This window comes from Apiospora marii (genome assembly GCF_038362585.1).
Source record: "Apiospora marii strain CBS 49790 chromosome Unknown utg000007l_segment0_segment0, whole genome shotgun sequence".
NCBI lineage: Eukaryota > Fungi > Ascomycota > Sordariomycetes > Amphisphaeriales > Apiosporaceae > Apiospora > Apiospora marii.
Genome location: NW_027117379.1, coordinates 100,302 through 116,359, shown reverse-complemented (window position 1 = coordinate 116,359; position 16,058 = coordinate 100,302). Strand labels below are relative to the sequence as shown.

General features: G+C 47.7%; 4 protein-coding genes across 4 annotated transcripts; 2 read left to right on the top strand and 2 right to left on the bottom strand.

The window, feature by feature from the left end:
- Positions 1 to 574: 574 nt before the first annotated feature.
- On the bottom strand, positions 575 to 778 carry PG985_010450 (serine/threonine protein kinase- CMGC group; the record flags this gene model as incomplete). The annotated part of the gene is made up of 1 exon (XM_066830218.1): positions 575 to 778. The coding sequence occupies one exon, from the start codon at positions 776 to 778 to the stop codon at positions 575 to 577; it is 204 nt and encodes a 67-aa protein (XP_066680900.1).
- Positions 779 to 3,842: 3,064 nt separating this feature from the next.
- Positions 3,843 to 6,904, top strand: PG985_010449 (uncharacterized protein; the record flags this gene model as incomplete). Its single annotated transcript, XM_066830217.1, has 2 exons — positions 3,843 to 4,252; positions 4,315 to 6,904. The coding sequence occupies 2 exons, from the start codon at positions 3,843 to 3,845 to the stop codon at positions 6,902 to 6,904; spliced, it is 3,000 nt and encodes a 999-aa protein (XP_066680899.1).
- Positions 6,905 to 7,181: 277 nt separating this feature from the next.
- PG985_010448 (uncharacterized protein) lies at positions 7,182 to 8,694 on the bottom strand (the record flags this gene model as incomplete). The annotated part of the gene is made up of 3 exons (XM_066830216.1): positions 7,182 to 7,453; positions 7,526 to 8,426; positions 8,500 to 8,694. The coding sequence occupies 3 exons, from the start codon at positions 8,692 to 8,694 to the stop codon at positions 7,182 to 7,184; spliced, it is 1,368 nt and encodes a 455-aa protein (XP_066680898.1).
- Positions 8,695 to 11,317: 2,623 nt separating this feature from the next.
- PG985_010447 (terpenoid synthase) lies at positions 11,318 to 12,656 on the top strand (the record flags this gene model as incomplete). Its single annotated transcript, XM_066830215.1, has 2 exons — positions 11,318 to 11,694; positions 11,762 to 12,656. 2 exons carry the CDS (start codon positions 11,318 to 11,320, stop codon positions 12,654 to 12,656), a joined length of 1,272 nt encoding a protein of 423 aa, XP_066680897.1.
- Between the last annotated feature and the right edge of the window lie 3,402 nt (positions 12,657 to 16,058).

Here is a 16,058-nt window from a genome sequence, read left to right as displayed (position 1 = left end):
GAACGTTGATAGCCCATGGAGATTCGGGGTCGAATACGGTCTTTCGATGCCATCGCATGTCACGCCTGCGCCCTGTCCATGGGACGGGAGGACGGACTTGGCCCTCTTCAGCAACGTGATGTGCATACAATCTCGTCTGTCTGGGCTGAGAGCGGGACCGGGACGCGGAACTTGCATCCCAGAATTGGCCTTGGCTTGGCCCTCTCGTACCATGGCTCATATCATGGCACTTGCGCACTTGGACATTTGGGCGGCCGAGGAGCAGCGTCATAAGCAGCAAGGGTGTTATTGTCGTCTCTGATTAACCCCGCCAACCAAAGCCACAAACAGCCCGGCCCAGCGTGACAACAGCACGGTGGACTGCACATGCGTCGATGCGACTTTGCGTGCCGGCCGCGCCAGGATCAATTGAATTGCGTGAAAAAGGCGCGGGCCACTAGGCCAGGTAACGGGAAATGACGAGCAATGCGCCGACAGCACTGGCTGATCTGGATGGCAACAAGATGACAAAAAGATTCCAGGAGGGTGAAGGGAAGAGCAACATGTCAAGACGGGATGCATGGTATAGGTATACTCACGGAGGTGCAGGTCCTTCGGTGGTGATGATGGGCTTGAGGCCCTCCTTCTTGCGCTTCTTGAGGGAGGAGCCGTTGGCGCCGGCCATCAACGGAGCTTCCCCAGCCGGGAGCGTCGTGGGCTGAGACAAAGGTGCTTCGGGGTTCATGGGCGATGCGGTAGGGGCGTTTTCCGCCGCGGCCGAATTGGTCTGGCCGTTCATGGTCAAAGGAGGAGGAGGAATATATTTATAGTAATCGGTATATACTATGCCGACGAAGCGATCGGTATCGTTGCAGGATGCAGTATGTGCTCGGACGCGATCAGAAGGACGGGTCTGCTATACTCAATGGTCGCATACGGATCCGGGAGCGAGAGTCGACGATGCGCTTTTGCAGTTGGATGCGATGCGCTGCGGTGGGATGCGACGCGACACACGATGGGATGCGCTCGTGGGAAGTGCGGTTCGATCGGAGGGCAGCCAAAATTCTTCCAATTGGCCGGTAACCTCTCGAGTCTTGTCTCTCGTCTTCGTCTTGCCTGCCAGGTTCGGGGAGTGTCTCTCTAGAAAAGTAACAGATAAGAAAAAACGATGATGTCGTCAGCTCGATGGGGGGTTGACGAGGGAGGCAGGTCTGTCTAAGGTTGGGGACGTCAGGCGCGGTAATCACAAACGAAGATGGCAGAACTTTTCAAAATCCGAACTCAATCAATCATCAGCGGGTTCAATCCATTAATCAACCTGGGCAATTGCAATGACAAGAAAAGTGAGGGTAATAGACGATGCTCTAGGTTTCGGAGAAGGGGAGGGCTTGGAGAAGGAAAATGGCGGGGGAGGCTGACACGGACAATTTGATGGGAGAGGGATGGTGGAAGTCGGGCACTCGCCCCATAGCGTTGGACTCGACAGAGCAATGGCATTCAGTGACGGCGCTACAGCTACAGCACTACAGGAGGGGGCGGGTCGATCTCTCGTGCAACCTAAATCCTCGCATCTTGGGAACGTCATGATCCGCCTCGCGTCAGGTTTTTTTCTTTCCTCTCGCGGTGGCTTGTTGCTACAATCTTCAGTGCCGTTACCAGGATAGGCGAGCTTCGCGGTTACATGAATCGCTTTCTTGATGTGTTGCGGCCACTCTGCTGCCACTGACGCTGGGCGGCCACTCGGGACCACTGCGTTTTCCAGCATTTTCCAGCAGCTCCATCCCAACGGCCGTCTCCAGCTGAGATCAGGATTTTCGGATTGGGCATTCCTCCATTCATTCCCCTATTGCGCGATCCAGTTCGCACTAGAATCGAGTTGGTGTGCCCTGCCCGTTGAAGAGGCCAACCTCGTCCACATCCTGGTCGCTACGCCGCCTCCCTTAGTGCCCCTACTTTAATTGTCGACCTCTTCCAATGGCAGCGCTCCAAACCAACACCTGCCTTCCACGACATGGGCTGGGCATCTCCTTCGGGCTCTCACATCCCCAACATAATCGCTAGACCGTAAAGCCGTAGCGACAACCAGTGACTGGGCGTAGCACCAGTGATATCGTCTTTCCAATGCTGGACTTATACGAACACCATTCGGTTCCCCCTCGATCCGGCAGTCGTCTGTTGCGGTCCTTCCACAATCGGCAACCCGACTGGTGCTATGTTACTAAATAAGGGATGCAACATACTGACAGACCGACCTTATCAATTCATTGTGGCGATGCTATTATCTTGGGTGCGCGTGAATCAGACCGGACTGGACGGCCCATCAGCTGCCCTCGAACGGATGACCTCGACGCCGACCACTCTTTCGTGTCATGAGCCCTCGAGTACTTCCCACACCACCAGCCATCTCCTTTACATTAATTGAGGTCAAAGATAACGGATAGGCATGGCTGGAAACTCCTGGCGTTACCTATCAGCTAGCCACCCGCTTGCCAATACGGCAACTCACGTCAATGGCAGCGTCGCATCCAGCATGTAAGCTTGCAGCAAACGTCGTACCAAGCCAGAACATCCACAGTTGGGCTGCGGCCCCCCCATGCCACCACGTACAATGGCGTCATGCTTCGCCGAGCGCGGGGTTGGAATTTGATCCACCGACGGCTGGACTTGCGGGCTCCTCACTGGCACTTGCAATGGAAGCCCTTGCGCCAGGCCTCATCCGGAGATAGCGAGGTATTACGGGGCTAGGCCGGCCTGACTAATCAGTCCCCTAAAGGGGAGATATATTCAACAATACCCGCTCAACATCGTGAAGTTCTTTGGAGTTTATGTGACGCTATGGGCGCATTGCTCTCGGTTGAATATATCGACTTACGGGTGCGCGTCGGCTGTTGTTCGGGCCTTGGCTTTCTTTTGCTCGCCATTTCGCAGACTTGAGCGTGTATCCAATTATTAACATACCAAAACGCTCTCCTTGGTATCGCCCAACCCATCAAGGCGTGTGACTATTAGTGTATGTAGACACCAACAGCTTATACAGCGAGATTAGATCATTGTCGCAGCATTACCCTTCTGGTCTCCAAGGTGGTGGCTCGCGCAGATCAGCCTGCAAGGAGCAAAGACACTTTTAGACGACACAGCCGGCCTTGGCAGTGCTTGAGGGCATACCTGAGAGAGCTAGACAGTGCGGTCAATTCCATCGTGAAAACGCCAGTTGGGCGTGTGCGTTTGAGGGCTTGTGAGCGATACAATGAGCTTTCTGGACTTTTCGAACCACCAAAATGCTCGCAAAACGTTTCATAACGACATCTAGGAGATGCTCCAACCCACGCTATCTATCAGCACGTCAGCGGGACCAGCTTCTTCGCAGTCGCTTGTCGGCCAGGTTCGTATGCACACTCTAAAAAGCATGCCTATTCTGTGTGACCCCTCAAGCATTCCGTGTTTACCCTGGCCGCTTGGGCAGATAGGTCTTCCACCCGAGTACTTTGGCGCACGCCACAATGGCGTGGATGCATGGGTTAAGATCCGGGCATGGCAGCTGGCCTCCGTAGCTGAAGAAGCAAAGAGGGGTAGCAACATGCAGTGAGATAGAACCACCAATCATAAATCCTCGCAAGGCTGAGAAGAACGCCTGGCCACCTTTTCCCTCTGTAAGAGTGCAACGGGTGCGGGTTGATTCCTCTCATCAAAGTTGACCAGATCTTCCCCCTTCACTAAACTTCATCCTTGATGTGCTGCACCTGTTTCTGACCATATATTCCACTATCCAAGTAGCTGGCGCCTGCTCGAAGGGTCCCCAGCTGCATTCAACATCCGAAAGGCTCAATCAGCAAATCCTGCCCAGCTGAGGCGTCTCTCTAGTCATGGAGGCTTTAGCTGCTCTTGGCTTAGCCAGCAATATCCTATCCTTTGTTGACTTTGCCTGGAAGTTGGTCGCGGGTGCAAGTGAGATTTACGCATCGGGTGCTGGCGTTGCAGATGACGTCGAGTTCTTGAACAAAACCACCCGCGATGTCAAGCAGCATAGTGGGAGGATCGTCGTCGTTCCAGGGGCGACAGAAGATCTAAGAACCATGGCGCGCGAATGCGATGAGATCGCCCAGGAGCTATTGAAGAGCCTGGAAGAGTTGAGGATCCAAGGCAAAAGAACCAGGATAAAGTCTGCCCAGGCCGCGTTCAAGGGGTTTCGCTCCAAGCATAAAATGGAGCAGTTGAACGGCAAGATCTCCAAGGTCCAGGAACGCATATCCGCTCATATGCAGGAGCTCCTGCTGTACGTGCCTCTGCATCCTTCATTTTATCATGTACGCTAATCTACCTCCACTCTCGATGTAGAAACGAGGTTCAAGGTCTGGGCTGCGTGTTAGCAGGTTTACATGAAACGCATGTCAACCTTGGCATCGCAACCAAGAACGAAATCGAGTCTCTGAAGGAAGAAGTTCAAACAGCGCTCGAGAATCTTGAGGGTGGCGCTCCCACAATACAGACAGAGGAATACTACCAGCAACGCCAGCAACAAGAAATGGACCCTGCCCTGGCTACCAAGCTGTCAGACCAGATGCAGAGTCTTGCCCTTGCCATGGAGAACCTCAAGGTCAAAGCCATGGATACGAATTCGAACCAGCAGCTGCTGAAACGGTTGCACTTCACCAGTATATCTACACGCGAGCGAAAGATCGAAGAAGCTCATGAAGGTACATTCAAGTGGTTGGCCAGCCCCGATGCCCAAGCGAGCGGTCTGAGCCAGTGTTTGCATTTCATCAACTGGTTACGCGACGGTGACGGCGTCTTCTGGATATACGGAAAACCAGGGTCCGGGAAGTCCACCTTCATGAAGTACGTCTTCGCGCAAGACTCTGTGACGGAGCATTTCGACCATTGGGCAGAGGGATCCAGGTTGGTCAAAGCAAGCTTTTACTTTTGGTATGCTGGCCACCCGCTGCAAAAGTCACTCGAAGGGCTACTCAGGACTTTGTTGTTCGAGATTCTGCGTCACATTCCGGACGTGATACCAAACATCATCAAAGATCCCATACTCACAAGGCCGTTTTCCTATAACGAGGACTGGGATCTGGATACACTCTTCAGGATCTATGAGATTATCCTCCAGCAGGTCGAAGATGTCAAGTTTTGCTTTTTCATTGATGGCCTGGATGAATTCCACGACGAAGAGCACAGGAGTATCAGGGACTTGACCAACGTCTTGCATCGATTAGAATCATCTGGCAATGGCAAGATCAAATTGTGCGTGGCAAGTCGACCCTGGCAAGAGTTTGAGGATGTGTATGGGCAGACTCCTTCCAAAAGCCTCAAGCTCGAGGATCTGACCAGGAACGATATCCACACCTATGTGAGCGATAGTTTCCACAGTCATGAAAAGTTCATGGAACTGAGGAACAGCGATTCGAATTACGAGGGCCTCATAGATGAAGTGGTGAATCGAGCCCAGGGGGTCTTTCTCTGGGTTCGACTGGTCGTCAGACAGCTCCTGGAGGGATTCACCTTCTATAAATCAGTGCAAACTCTTCGGCTGCAGCTCGCAGACTTCCCGGAAGACCTGGATGAGTTTTTCAACCATATGCTCAACTCGGTGTCGGCAGCGGATCGAAAGCAAGCCGCACAAATCTTGCAGGTTGCGATTGAAGCAGACCAGCCTCGTCTCTTGATCTTCTACCACTTCTTGAATGAGATCATATTGGGCGAAGCAGCTGAGCTCGATTCATCTCACACCCCTCTGGACTTGAATGAAGTCTCGGCCCAAAGCGAAAAGATGCGGAGACAGCTAAACGGCATCTCCAGGGGCTTACTTGAAGTTACCTCGGATCTTGGCCTAGAAATTCCTTCTGAGAGTCATGCAGACACAGATTACTTCAGACAAAAAGTAGACTTTTTGCATCGAACAGTCCGAGATTTCTTGGTGGGGTCCCCAAGAGCCAAAGAGTTCTTTGGCACCAACATAGATAACAGCACTGTACTGTCTATCGCTGTGGCCAGGGCGGCTGTGACACAGATGAAATTTGCAACCCTCTCGCCCTTGGACGATGTCAGCCTCCCGGGGCTCCTTGATGAGATATTCTTCTACACCCGAAATGCTATCAGTCTAAAGAAGACAGAAAGTGCGATAGATGACCTCCTTGAAGGAGCCGAGAACCTTTATATCGATATAGTTGGGGAACCGGATTGGAGAAAACAGCCTACCTTCTTCCTTGGGCTGGCGGCCAAAAGCGGCCATACTAGCTTCCTTGAGCAGAAGCTCTCCTCAGAGTTGCCTCCAGAGGCCATATGGGAGTGCGGTGACAGGGACTCACCCAGCTCCAGTTCCACATCTGATAGCCCATATCAGTTCTTGAAGTGGCGACATAAAAAGACTATATCTTTTCTTTCTCGGCTGCAAGACCATCATCGGAACAAAAACACAAAGCTGAACTTGAGAGACGCATTGCTCAACTACGCCCTGACCCCTATTAGCAAATCTACAGCACCCTATATCGATACTGTCCGATTCTTACTCTCCAATGGTGCTTCCCCGAACAAGGTTCCTTTCAAAAACAGTGGAAATATTGCACTCCCTACGATATGGAGGCAATTCGTATTGCATCTAGAGCCAGAGCAAGAGCATGATGAAGCTCTTCGCGGTGAATATTTTGCGATCACCAAGGACTTAATACAAAGTGGAGCAGATATAAAGAAGGAATTATTCGTTCTCCCGGATTCAAAGGATTCAAAGGAAGAGAGTTCGTTTGAACCAGCTCGGAGATTGGATAGTATTGTTGACGCGCTGAATGTGCCTGATGACTTTATCAGAGGTTACTTCACCCCAGATCAGCTGAAGGAATTGGAGATGTCTGTTCCGCGTCAGAGGAATCTGTTCGGACTACTTTCAAAACTTGTAACAGGAAGGGGATACAACACAGTGGATAAATAAAAGGGTTTTGTTGGTGGGAGAGGCGCAACATGGTGCTGTGCGGTATTGTTTCGTAGCATACCCAAAAAAACAGAGAACAAAATCTTGGAACTGATAATACTAACCCGTAGACCTCTCTGTGATGATCAATTGCGGGTATCTTTAGAAGTCCTTGGTGTCGACTCGCCTCAGCTTCAACAGCCACATACTGCCTATGGGTCATGTATGATTGCTGTGGCATTCCGTCAATTGAGGATGAGGGAGCTACAGTAGGCCATCATTCGATCTGAAAATCAGATCAGAGCTCGAGCTCATCACCCTGAACGCGCAGCACCTCTTTCTCTTTCTCTTCTTTCGTATACACCAAGATCAGCTCGGTCTGCTGCCCGTACACCCACTCCCAGACCCCCGCCGTCTCGTTCCAGAAGACGTCCTCCTCCTGCGGGAACTTGATGGTCATGTTGCGCTCGGGCACAAAGTGCTCGGCGTACAGCTCGATGCTGTAGTACGTGTCCTTGAGCAGCGGCAGCTTGCCGAGGACGGGCACGCCTTCCTGGAGGTTGGTCATGCCTAAGCGCGTCGTCAGTCAATCAGCTATCATCGTCGTCGAATCAGCAACCTGGGAAAGAAAGATGGACATACCAATGACGGTCCCGGCGCTGTGCCCCCACTCGCCCGTCGCGTGGCAGTAGATCTTGCCCTCGATGCCCTCGCTCCGCGCCTGGTCCAGCGACCGCTGGAGGATCTCGTCGCCCGTCCGGCCGATCTCCATGTGGGCGACGACAATGTCCTGCAGCCGGTTGGCCTTGCGGAGCCCGGCGACGACGCTCGCGGGCACGTCGGCCGCCGTCTGGCCCGGGTAGAGCACGTAGCCGAGGTGCTGCGTGTCGGTGTTGAGGCCCATGGCGGTGACGCCAAAGTCGGTATGGATGATGTCGCCGTAGTTGATGGAGTGGTCGGGCGCCCGCGGGTCGTCCATTTTAGCTGTCGCGGGGAGGTCGGTCTTGCCGAGGATGTAGACGCTAGGCTGGAACCAGGTGGTGTAGTTGAGCGCCTGGATCTGGTCGCGCATCCACCACTCGACGTCCCACGCCGTCGTCTCGCCGGGCCGGATGACGGCACTACTAAACCCCTCCTCGATGATGGCCCACGCCGTCTCCATCATCCTGCGATACCACACCAGCCGGCCGGGCACCATGGCCGCGACCACCTCGACCGCCAGCATGGGCTCGAGCACGAACCGGTCGGCCCACGCCTCGCCCAGCGCCGACGCGATGACGTCGCGCTCGCCCGCGTGCAGCCCGCTGGCGAAGGCGAGCTCGGAAGCCGTATTGAGGGCGACGCGGGCCGGTTGGTGGGCGTCCAGGATCGCCTTGAGCTCCGTCCAGACCCGGTCCGTGTTCTCGATCCACTGGTACGAGTAGGAGCCCTCGGCGGTGGCGTTGGCCAGGAAGAGCTGCGTGGTCCGCCGGCGGGCGGAGAACATGGTGGCCTCCTTCAGGGCCCAGAAGACCGTGTCCTCGGCATACTCGCGCTGGCTGATCTGTTGGGGGTCGAAAAGGTAGGATGTGATTAGCACCGGAGAGTGTGACATTGGGAAAAGGACTTGAACCAACCAGCCACGCGTCCACTCCGTACTTGCGTAAGATCCCCGGGATCAGAGCCTTGCGCTCGTCCGTCCAACCGTCGACAATCTTGGCCTGGTCACGCAGCGAGGGCAAGGTCTGGTACTGAGGCGTCTTGTGCGGGTTTGCTCCCGCCATTACGCACCGCACCAGGGCCAGGGCCGCGGCCACGAGAATACCCCGCATCATGTCAGCGCGCGCGTCCTGCCGCTGTCTTGAGAACGCCCCGTCAGCCGCCCGCAGATAACCGCTTCGCAAGTAGCCAGGCAACTCGATCCTTTTGACGTTTTCGAAGAGGGCGCAGTTCTCATCAGTACACCGAATTTCGTCGTGGGTGTTTGTGCTCGGCGAGGTTCCGCCCGGAGCATGGTTGGCGATCCCAAACAACTACTCCAGGCAAGCTGCTTATCGTCTGACGACCTGCCCTATTAGGCTTGGCCCCCTCCCATCGAGTTTCATGACTCGACACATACTGCAGCCTCCGATGCCAATGAGTAATGGCCACTGATTTCAATAGTGCCAACGTACTCCAATTGAAGAGCCAACCGAACCAATGCGACGATGACCAAGCGTTGTTGGTTTTACTGGAATATTCGTGATGCATCTACGTTTGCTTCGATTTGCGTTGGCTGCAGTTTTCTTGCACTCCGGCCTCGCCTAAGCACTCCAAGCGACACGAGATGATGGTTCTCCGTCCCCTTTCGGCGATATGGCGGTGCTTCATTCTCAGCAGTCCATGTGCCATGTCGTGTGTCATCCGCATCAGCGCCAGTGCTCTACGTATTCCCGCAAGTCGGTCAGAGAAACCCACTGCGGAGGGCGCCGTCCCCGGCTGACGGCCCAGTCATCCGGCGTGAACAGCATGGCCCGTATCAATTGAGTGCGACTCTGGTGCCTGGAGATGGTGATTCTCGGCGATCAAGGGCGGTGATGGCTGGCTGGGACCCCCTGGCCCCTAAAGGCAGAGAGAAGAGGTCTTAACATCCCCTATAGCATCTGACCGACTGTGCTTTTTTTGGCCCAGCTGCCTAAGGCTGCTTACTCGGCCCCCATCTGATGCCGATTCAGCCCTACGGAGTACCACCCACACCCACCCCAGTTGACCCCACCGTCGGTCTCACACAAACACATGGCGCAGGCGGCGTCCATCCAGCATTGCACCTTTTCGATGCTCACTCAGGTCAGGTCCAATTCCAGGGCAGTCTTTTTGACGTCACACTCAATAGCCCGTAGCCCTAGCAATAGCAGCAGCAGGAAATGCCCGAGGGACTACCTGCTCAGCTGGCCACGGGGCTGAGGCAGGGTTGATGCGCCCGGGACGTCGCATTTTCTCGTATACGCGGAACCAGGCCCCCGGAACCGAAACAAACTCTTTGTCTTCCCACCCCCTTGCATCGCAGCCCAAGTCGCCGGAAACGCAAAAAGTCGGGGCTCCAATTCGTTAACGACTCTTCTCAATTCCCTAGCCTCACTCAGCTGGCAAATGAACCCAGGGTGATTCATTGATCTGGGACCGAGCACTTGTCTTACGCACGCATAGCCTCTCTCCCTTGCTTACCACCCCTGCCCGCACTTTTTGCCAATAGGCCAACCAGAACCATTCCCACACGCCTGGGCTCACCCACGCAGTGGTTTAGTTTCCGACAGCACGTGCTGCCATCCCGCGTCCTTGCATCCCTGCACCACCGCGAACCGATCCGAAAGCTGCGGTCGCCCACGAAAGACTGCCTACCAGGGTAACCCCATGTGCCCCTAAGCAGCCTGCCGCGATTTATACGAGATATGCGGCGATGACAGCGGTTCACTGCCTGGCAGCAATGACGGATACTTGATTTCGGCCCTGCAGAGATTCGGTCTCGCGCAATGCCCCTGAACTCAGCAATGCCATTCGGCAACGTGAGTGTCGAATCAGCACAGCGACGTATACGCGATGACTTCATCTGTCGCATTGATTAGTTATCATGTTTCCATTGCATGCTCGCTTAACCAAAGCAGATTGGTGTCTCACAGGTCGGATCCCAATTGAGTTGCCCGTGTATACGGGTGTGCTACTGGAGTTTCCGTATTGAGACTTCCGAGGGATTGGCCTCCATGTAACAGCAACTTACCTTACTTCGCGCTTTGCTTTTCAGGAGTCTTCCGAGATCGAAAAGAAGAAACTCTTTGAGCGTTGCGGCACTACCCCTCGGCACTCCTCCCACCACCCGCGCTTGGCAGCTCCTTTTTTCTCGAAGGATTCGGGTATGGCTGACCTGCTCCATCCGGGAACCATGCCCCGTTGAGAGGCTAGCCAGCTAGCGCGCCAGCCACGATAATAATAGGCAAAGGGTGAACACACACATTAATGACCCCCAATTAGGCGCCCCTGCCGTATGCGTATGGCGTATGGCGTATGGCGCTGGGCTCTGGCACGCATAGCAGCCACACACCACCCGCTTACGCCGGTCTGCCCTAGCCTATCTCGCCCATTGCTGACACTTGTTTGTCATTCCTGTTGCGCGGCACAGCCAACCAGTCACACCAACAGGGCTAAAAGACCCAATCGCGTCTCGTCAGCTTAGGCATCACGAGGGGGGTTGCCGTTGGAAAACGGAAATAGTACGCTAATAGGGGGGCTCAACCAATAGAGAGGCTTCCAACAAGCAAACCCACACCGACAGCAGGCAGCTCTTGTATATAACGGCAGCTGAGACACCCTCCCTTCAAACTTGTAGAATCTCTGTTACGTTACGATTAGTTCTCTAAGTGTACAACGAATATTACCATGTCTCCTTACATCAACGCGCTTTCTTACCACCCGCATCTCAACATGAATATCGGCCAGACGCTGGACTACTGGATCGACTCCAAGCCGGTCCACTCGGTGGCCCGAGTCTTGTTTGGGGAGAACTCCCTGAAGAAGACGTCCCTGTCTATACTGTACCGTCTGAAGCTGGCCCTGTCCAACATGTACACGCCCGCCGTCACCATGGAGGAAGACGAGATCACCAAGGTGTACCGGGGCCTCGAGGGCAAGACGCTGCACCTGCCCGACCTCCGGCCCGTGTATGCGGGATGGGCCGAGGGACGCAACCGGCACTACGAGAGGCTCCTGCCGGTCATCAACGAGTATATCGACAAGTACATTGACGACGCCAAGTTTGCCAAGAAGCTCAAGGCCGTCGACCTGGCCGCCTTTACCGCAGTGTAAGTGACCACGATTTGAGACAAATCTTTTTCAATGAGATAAGAACCCAGCTGACCGCCCGAACAGAATCTACCCCGACGCCGAGTGGGACCGGCTGGTGACCATGGGCATCCTCTGCTTCTTCCTCTTCGCCTTCGACGACATGATCGACAAGGAGATCGACCCCAACGTGTCTGACCTGGCCTCGGATATCCACTCCGCCAACCAGTTCCGGGACGAGACCGCGCTCTACATCAAAAAGCAGCTCGAGTCCCCCGCTAAGCCCCGTCGACGCAGCAGCCTCGTCCCCCAGACCGCCGAGGAGCTCCCGTCGCACAAACTGCTCCCGAGCTTCCGCCCCATCGCCCAGGCCTGCGCCGCGGCCGCCCCCTCGCAGATCAACCGCCCCCTGCTGGCGCAAGACCTCGAGGACTTCTTCCTCTCCAACGGCCCGGAACAGAAATTCCGGCTCGCCGGCACCTTCCCCACTATCGACGAGTACTGGGCCTTCCGCCACGGCACCGGCGCCGTGTTTATTTTTGCCGACCTGGCCCAGTACATGGCCGACACGCACCTTACCGCCGAGCTGGCGTGGTGCGACGAGGTTAATGTCATGCGGTTCGAGATGAGCCTGCAACCGATCCTGTGCAACGACCTCTTCTCCCTGAAAAAGGAGATGCGCGAGGGCACCGCCAGCAACCTGGTCCCCATCACCCTCCACGAGAAGGGCGGCTCGCTCGCGGCGGCCGTGGGGCAGGTCGTGGACCAGATGTACGCGTCGGCCGAGCGGTTCGAGGCCGCCGCCGCCGCCCTGCGCGCCAAGTCGCTTCGGTACGACGAGAAGACACAGGAAGAGCTGGGCCGGTTCGTGGCTACGTTCGAGTCCTTCCAGACGGGCTGCTTCCGGTTCTACATGGAGTCGCGGCGGTTCGGAATCATGGAGTTCAGGCGGGAGGACGGGAGTTTCGAGATTCCGCTGTAGGGGATATAGGTTCGCTCATGCAGATTTGGTCGGCATGGATTGTATAAACACATAGTAGGCATGAGAGCGTTTCGTGGAGTTCCTAGATGGGTTTTCGATCTCACGGTCGGTTGCATACAACGGCGTTGTTGGATATCTGCTTTTTTGTTCTCATAGCTTTTGTATTTCTAGATTTTCAATTTGTATCCGATATACACCTGAAAAAGGAGTAGACTTCAGTCAAGATCAAACAGGACAACGACTCCATGAAACCCAAGCCATTGTAACGATAGTCAAGATAAACTCTGTACTTATTGTCTATCTACTTGAAGTAGTCGCAGGACCAATTGTCCACTTCTTGGCCAAGCCTCACATAATGCAGCATACTGGATAAGATCAACCCCCAAGCTGCGTTCCAAATTAATAAGCCGGCTGATTTTTAGGGTCAACGTACGGCCTTATCAGCTACCGGGTAAATTTATAGCTTTTTAACTAATTTTTAATTAATTTTCCCGTCTATTATCTAAATAAGCTATATATATTAAAATAATTAATTTATTTTATAGTTTAATTATTCGTAAAATATAATAAAGTATTATAATAGCGTATATATAAATCGTAATATTAAATAACGTTAATATTAAAACTTTTTAATATACCCTTATATAAAATTAACGAACTTTAAAAATAATTCTTTAAAGAAATTATACCTTAATTAAACCATTTTCTATTATAATAAATATTAAAAAAGTTAAACGTATATTAATTTCCTTTTAAATAACTACTTATTATATACCTCCTTCTCTACCGCCTAATATATAATTTAAACGATCTTACCAACCTCTTAAATTTTTATAAAAAATTATTAAAGAATTAAATATTATAATTCTTTCTATACTACTAACTTTTAATATTATTCTAATTATTATTCCTTTTAAAATTAAATATCGATATAAAATTTTTCCTATAATAACTTTTATTATATCGTTTCCTTTTTTAATATTTATTTCTACTCCTTTTATAATACCTATTTTTATTCCTTTTACGGTACCTATTTTTACTCCTTTTAAAATATCTGCCCTTTTTAAAGTATTTATTTCTTCTATAACTTCTATCCTTTCTACGGCTTTTACTCCCTTTATAACTTCTATAATAACCTCTTTTAATAAAATTAAGGAAAAATTAAAAAATAATATTATTTAAATTTCTAATAACGTCCTAATCCTATTATAAAATTACCGAAATGAAATAATAAAAAGATATTAAACTTATATAAATTATCGCAATAAAAGTTATCAAATCGTTATTAATCGATTAAACCGAATACCGGGGAATTATTTTAACGTTAAATAATATAAAAATAAATTAAATAACTTTCGAAAAAAAATTAAAGAGTTATAATTATAATATTTTAATATTTCTAAGGTTAAAAACGACTTTATAACCGACCTTTTTATATTAATATTAAAAGTTTAAGAATAAAAAATATAATAATATAATTAATATTAATAAATCGTAAAATAAAGGTTTAATTACTTTATTAATAAAAAGCTATATAAATTCTATTTCGATATAAATAAAATAACTAACGGTATAAAAGCGAAAAGATTTAATAAAATTTTAAAAAAAGTTTTAAAGGCCGAAAAAAAGAAAGAATTATAAAAAGAAATTAATAATTCAAACCTTTTTATTAATATCCCTAATAAATAATTTAAAGAAAAAAGGAAGCGATTACTTTAATATAAAACTTTTTATATTAATTAAAATAAAAAAAAAAGGTTATATTAATATTAATATAATTTAATTATAATAAGGAAAACCGGCGTTAAAAGGTTTAAAAAGAAACCTTTTTATTTATTTTAAACGAAACTTTATAATCTTTTAATAAAGCATTAATTAAATTTAAAACGTTCGATTTAAAGCGAATAATAAAAATATTAATAAAAAAATTTAATAAAGGTAATTAATTTTATTTTAATATATTTAAAAAAGTAATCGAAATCTTCTTTAAAGAATTAATAAAAATAATAATATAAATAATAAAGAATTAATACCTTTAATATAAATAATTTAAATTCTTTTATAAATATATAAAAGTTAAAGTAATAATAAAAGTAAATAATATTCTTTTAATTTAATATTAATTTTTTTCGAAAAGTAATAATAAAAATAACGTTAAAAGAATTAATTCCGGTAAAAATAGTAATAGAAAAGAGTTATAAAAGTTAAAAAGGAAGGAAAAAGAAATTATCGAAGTTATTAATTAATTAATAATAAATTCCGATAATAAATTAAATTAAAATAGTTAGTATTTTTAATTTAATAATTTCCTTATTAAATTAATATTAAAAGTAAAAGATTTATATTTTATATTTTTAATTAATATTTTTAAAATATTATATTCTTTTATTATTAATTTATTTTTAATATTAATTAAGGGTATATTTATATTAAGTATTAAGGCGTTATAAAGTTTAATTAAAATATTAATATAAACCTTATACCTATTTTTAATAAGGAAATTATATTATTAATTACCGCCTTTTTATATTATATTTATACTATATAAATTACCCCTTAATATTATAAAATTATTATAAAATTCTCCTTTTTTTAAAGCTTTTTAAGGTACGCTTATACCTTCCCGAGATATCGATAGAAGCTTATAAACAGTTAACTTTAATATATTAAATTAATTATATCTTTTTGCCTTTAAAACTACCTTCTTTTCTTTTTCTTTTTCCTTTTTCCTCCTTTTTTTTCTTTTCTTTCCTATTTTCCTTTTATTTTATAATTAATTTCGATAATTCTTTAATAAATAACGTTAAAAATTATTTTATATTATAATTAAATATTAAACTTTGTGATTATATTAATTATTTATTAAATAGGTCTATATATATACTAATTATACTATTATGCTGTAAATTAGATCTTATATATAGGCTAGTAAATTTTAAATTCGGTTGGTGTTAAACCTTAGCGTTAAAAACGTAGGAAAGGGGTGGCGGTTAATCCTATATTAAATTTATATATTTATATGATATTATTATTTCTAAATAATTTTAAATATAAAGTTTAGATTATAATTAGTTTTTATAATATATAATAATAAATAAATTTTATAATATTAAGGTGAGTAGTATTAAATAAAAGTTTTTAAAATTTTATTATTTAATATTTTATTTATTTATATTAAAAGATATTATATCCTGGTTCGTTTTTAACCGCTTAATATATAATAAGTCCCTGGATTTTTAGTTAGCCATATATAGAAGCGATTTAGGTATTTAAAATTAATAGTATTAGACGTTATTCTAGTTATTTCGATAATTGTAGGGCTTTACCTTAAAATAGAGTATTTAATTTATAAGTATTATATAACTTTATATGGTTAGAGTATAAAAAAGATATATAAGTTGA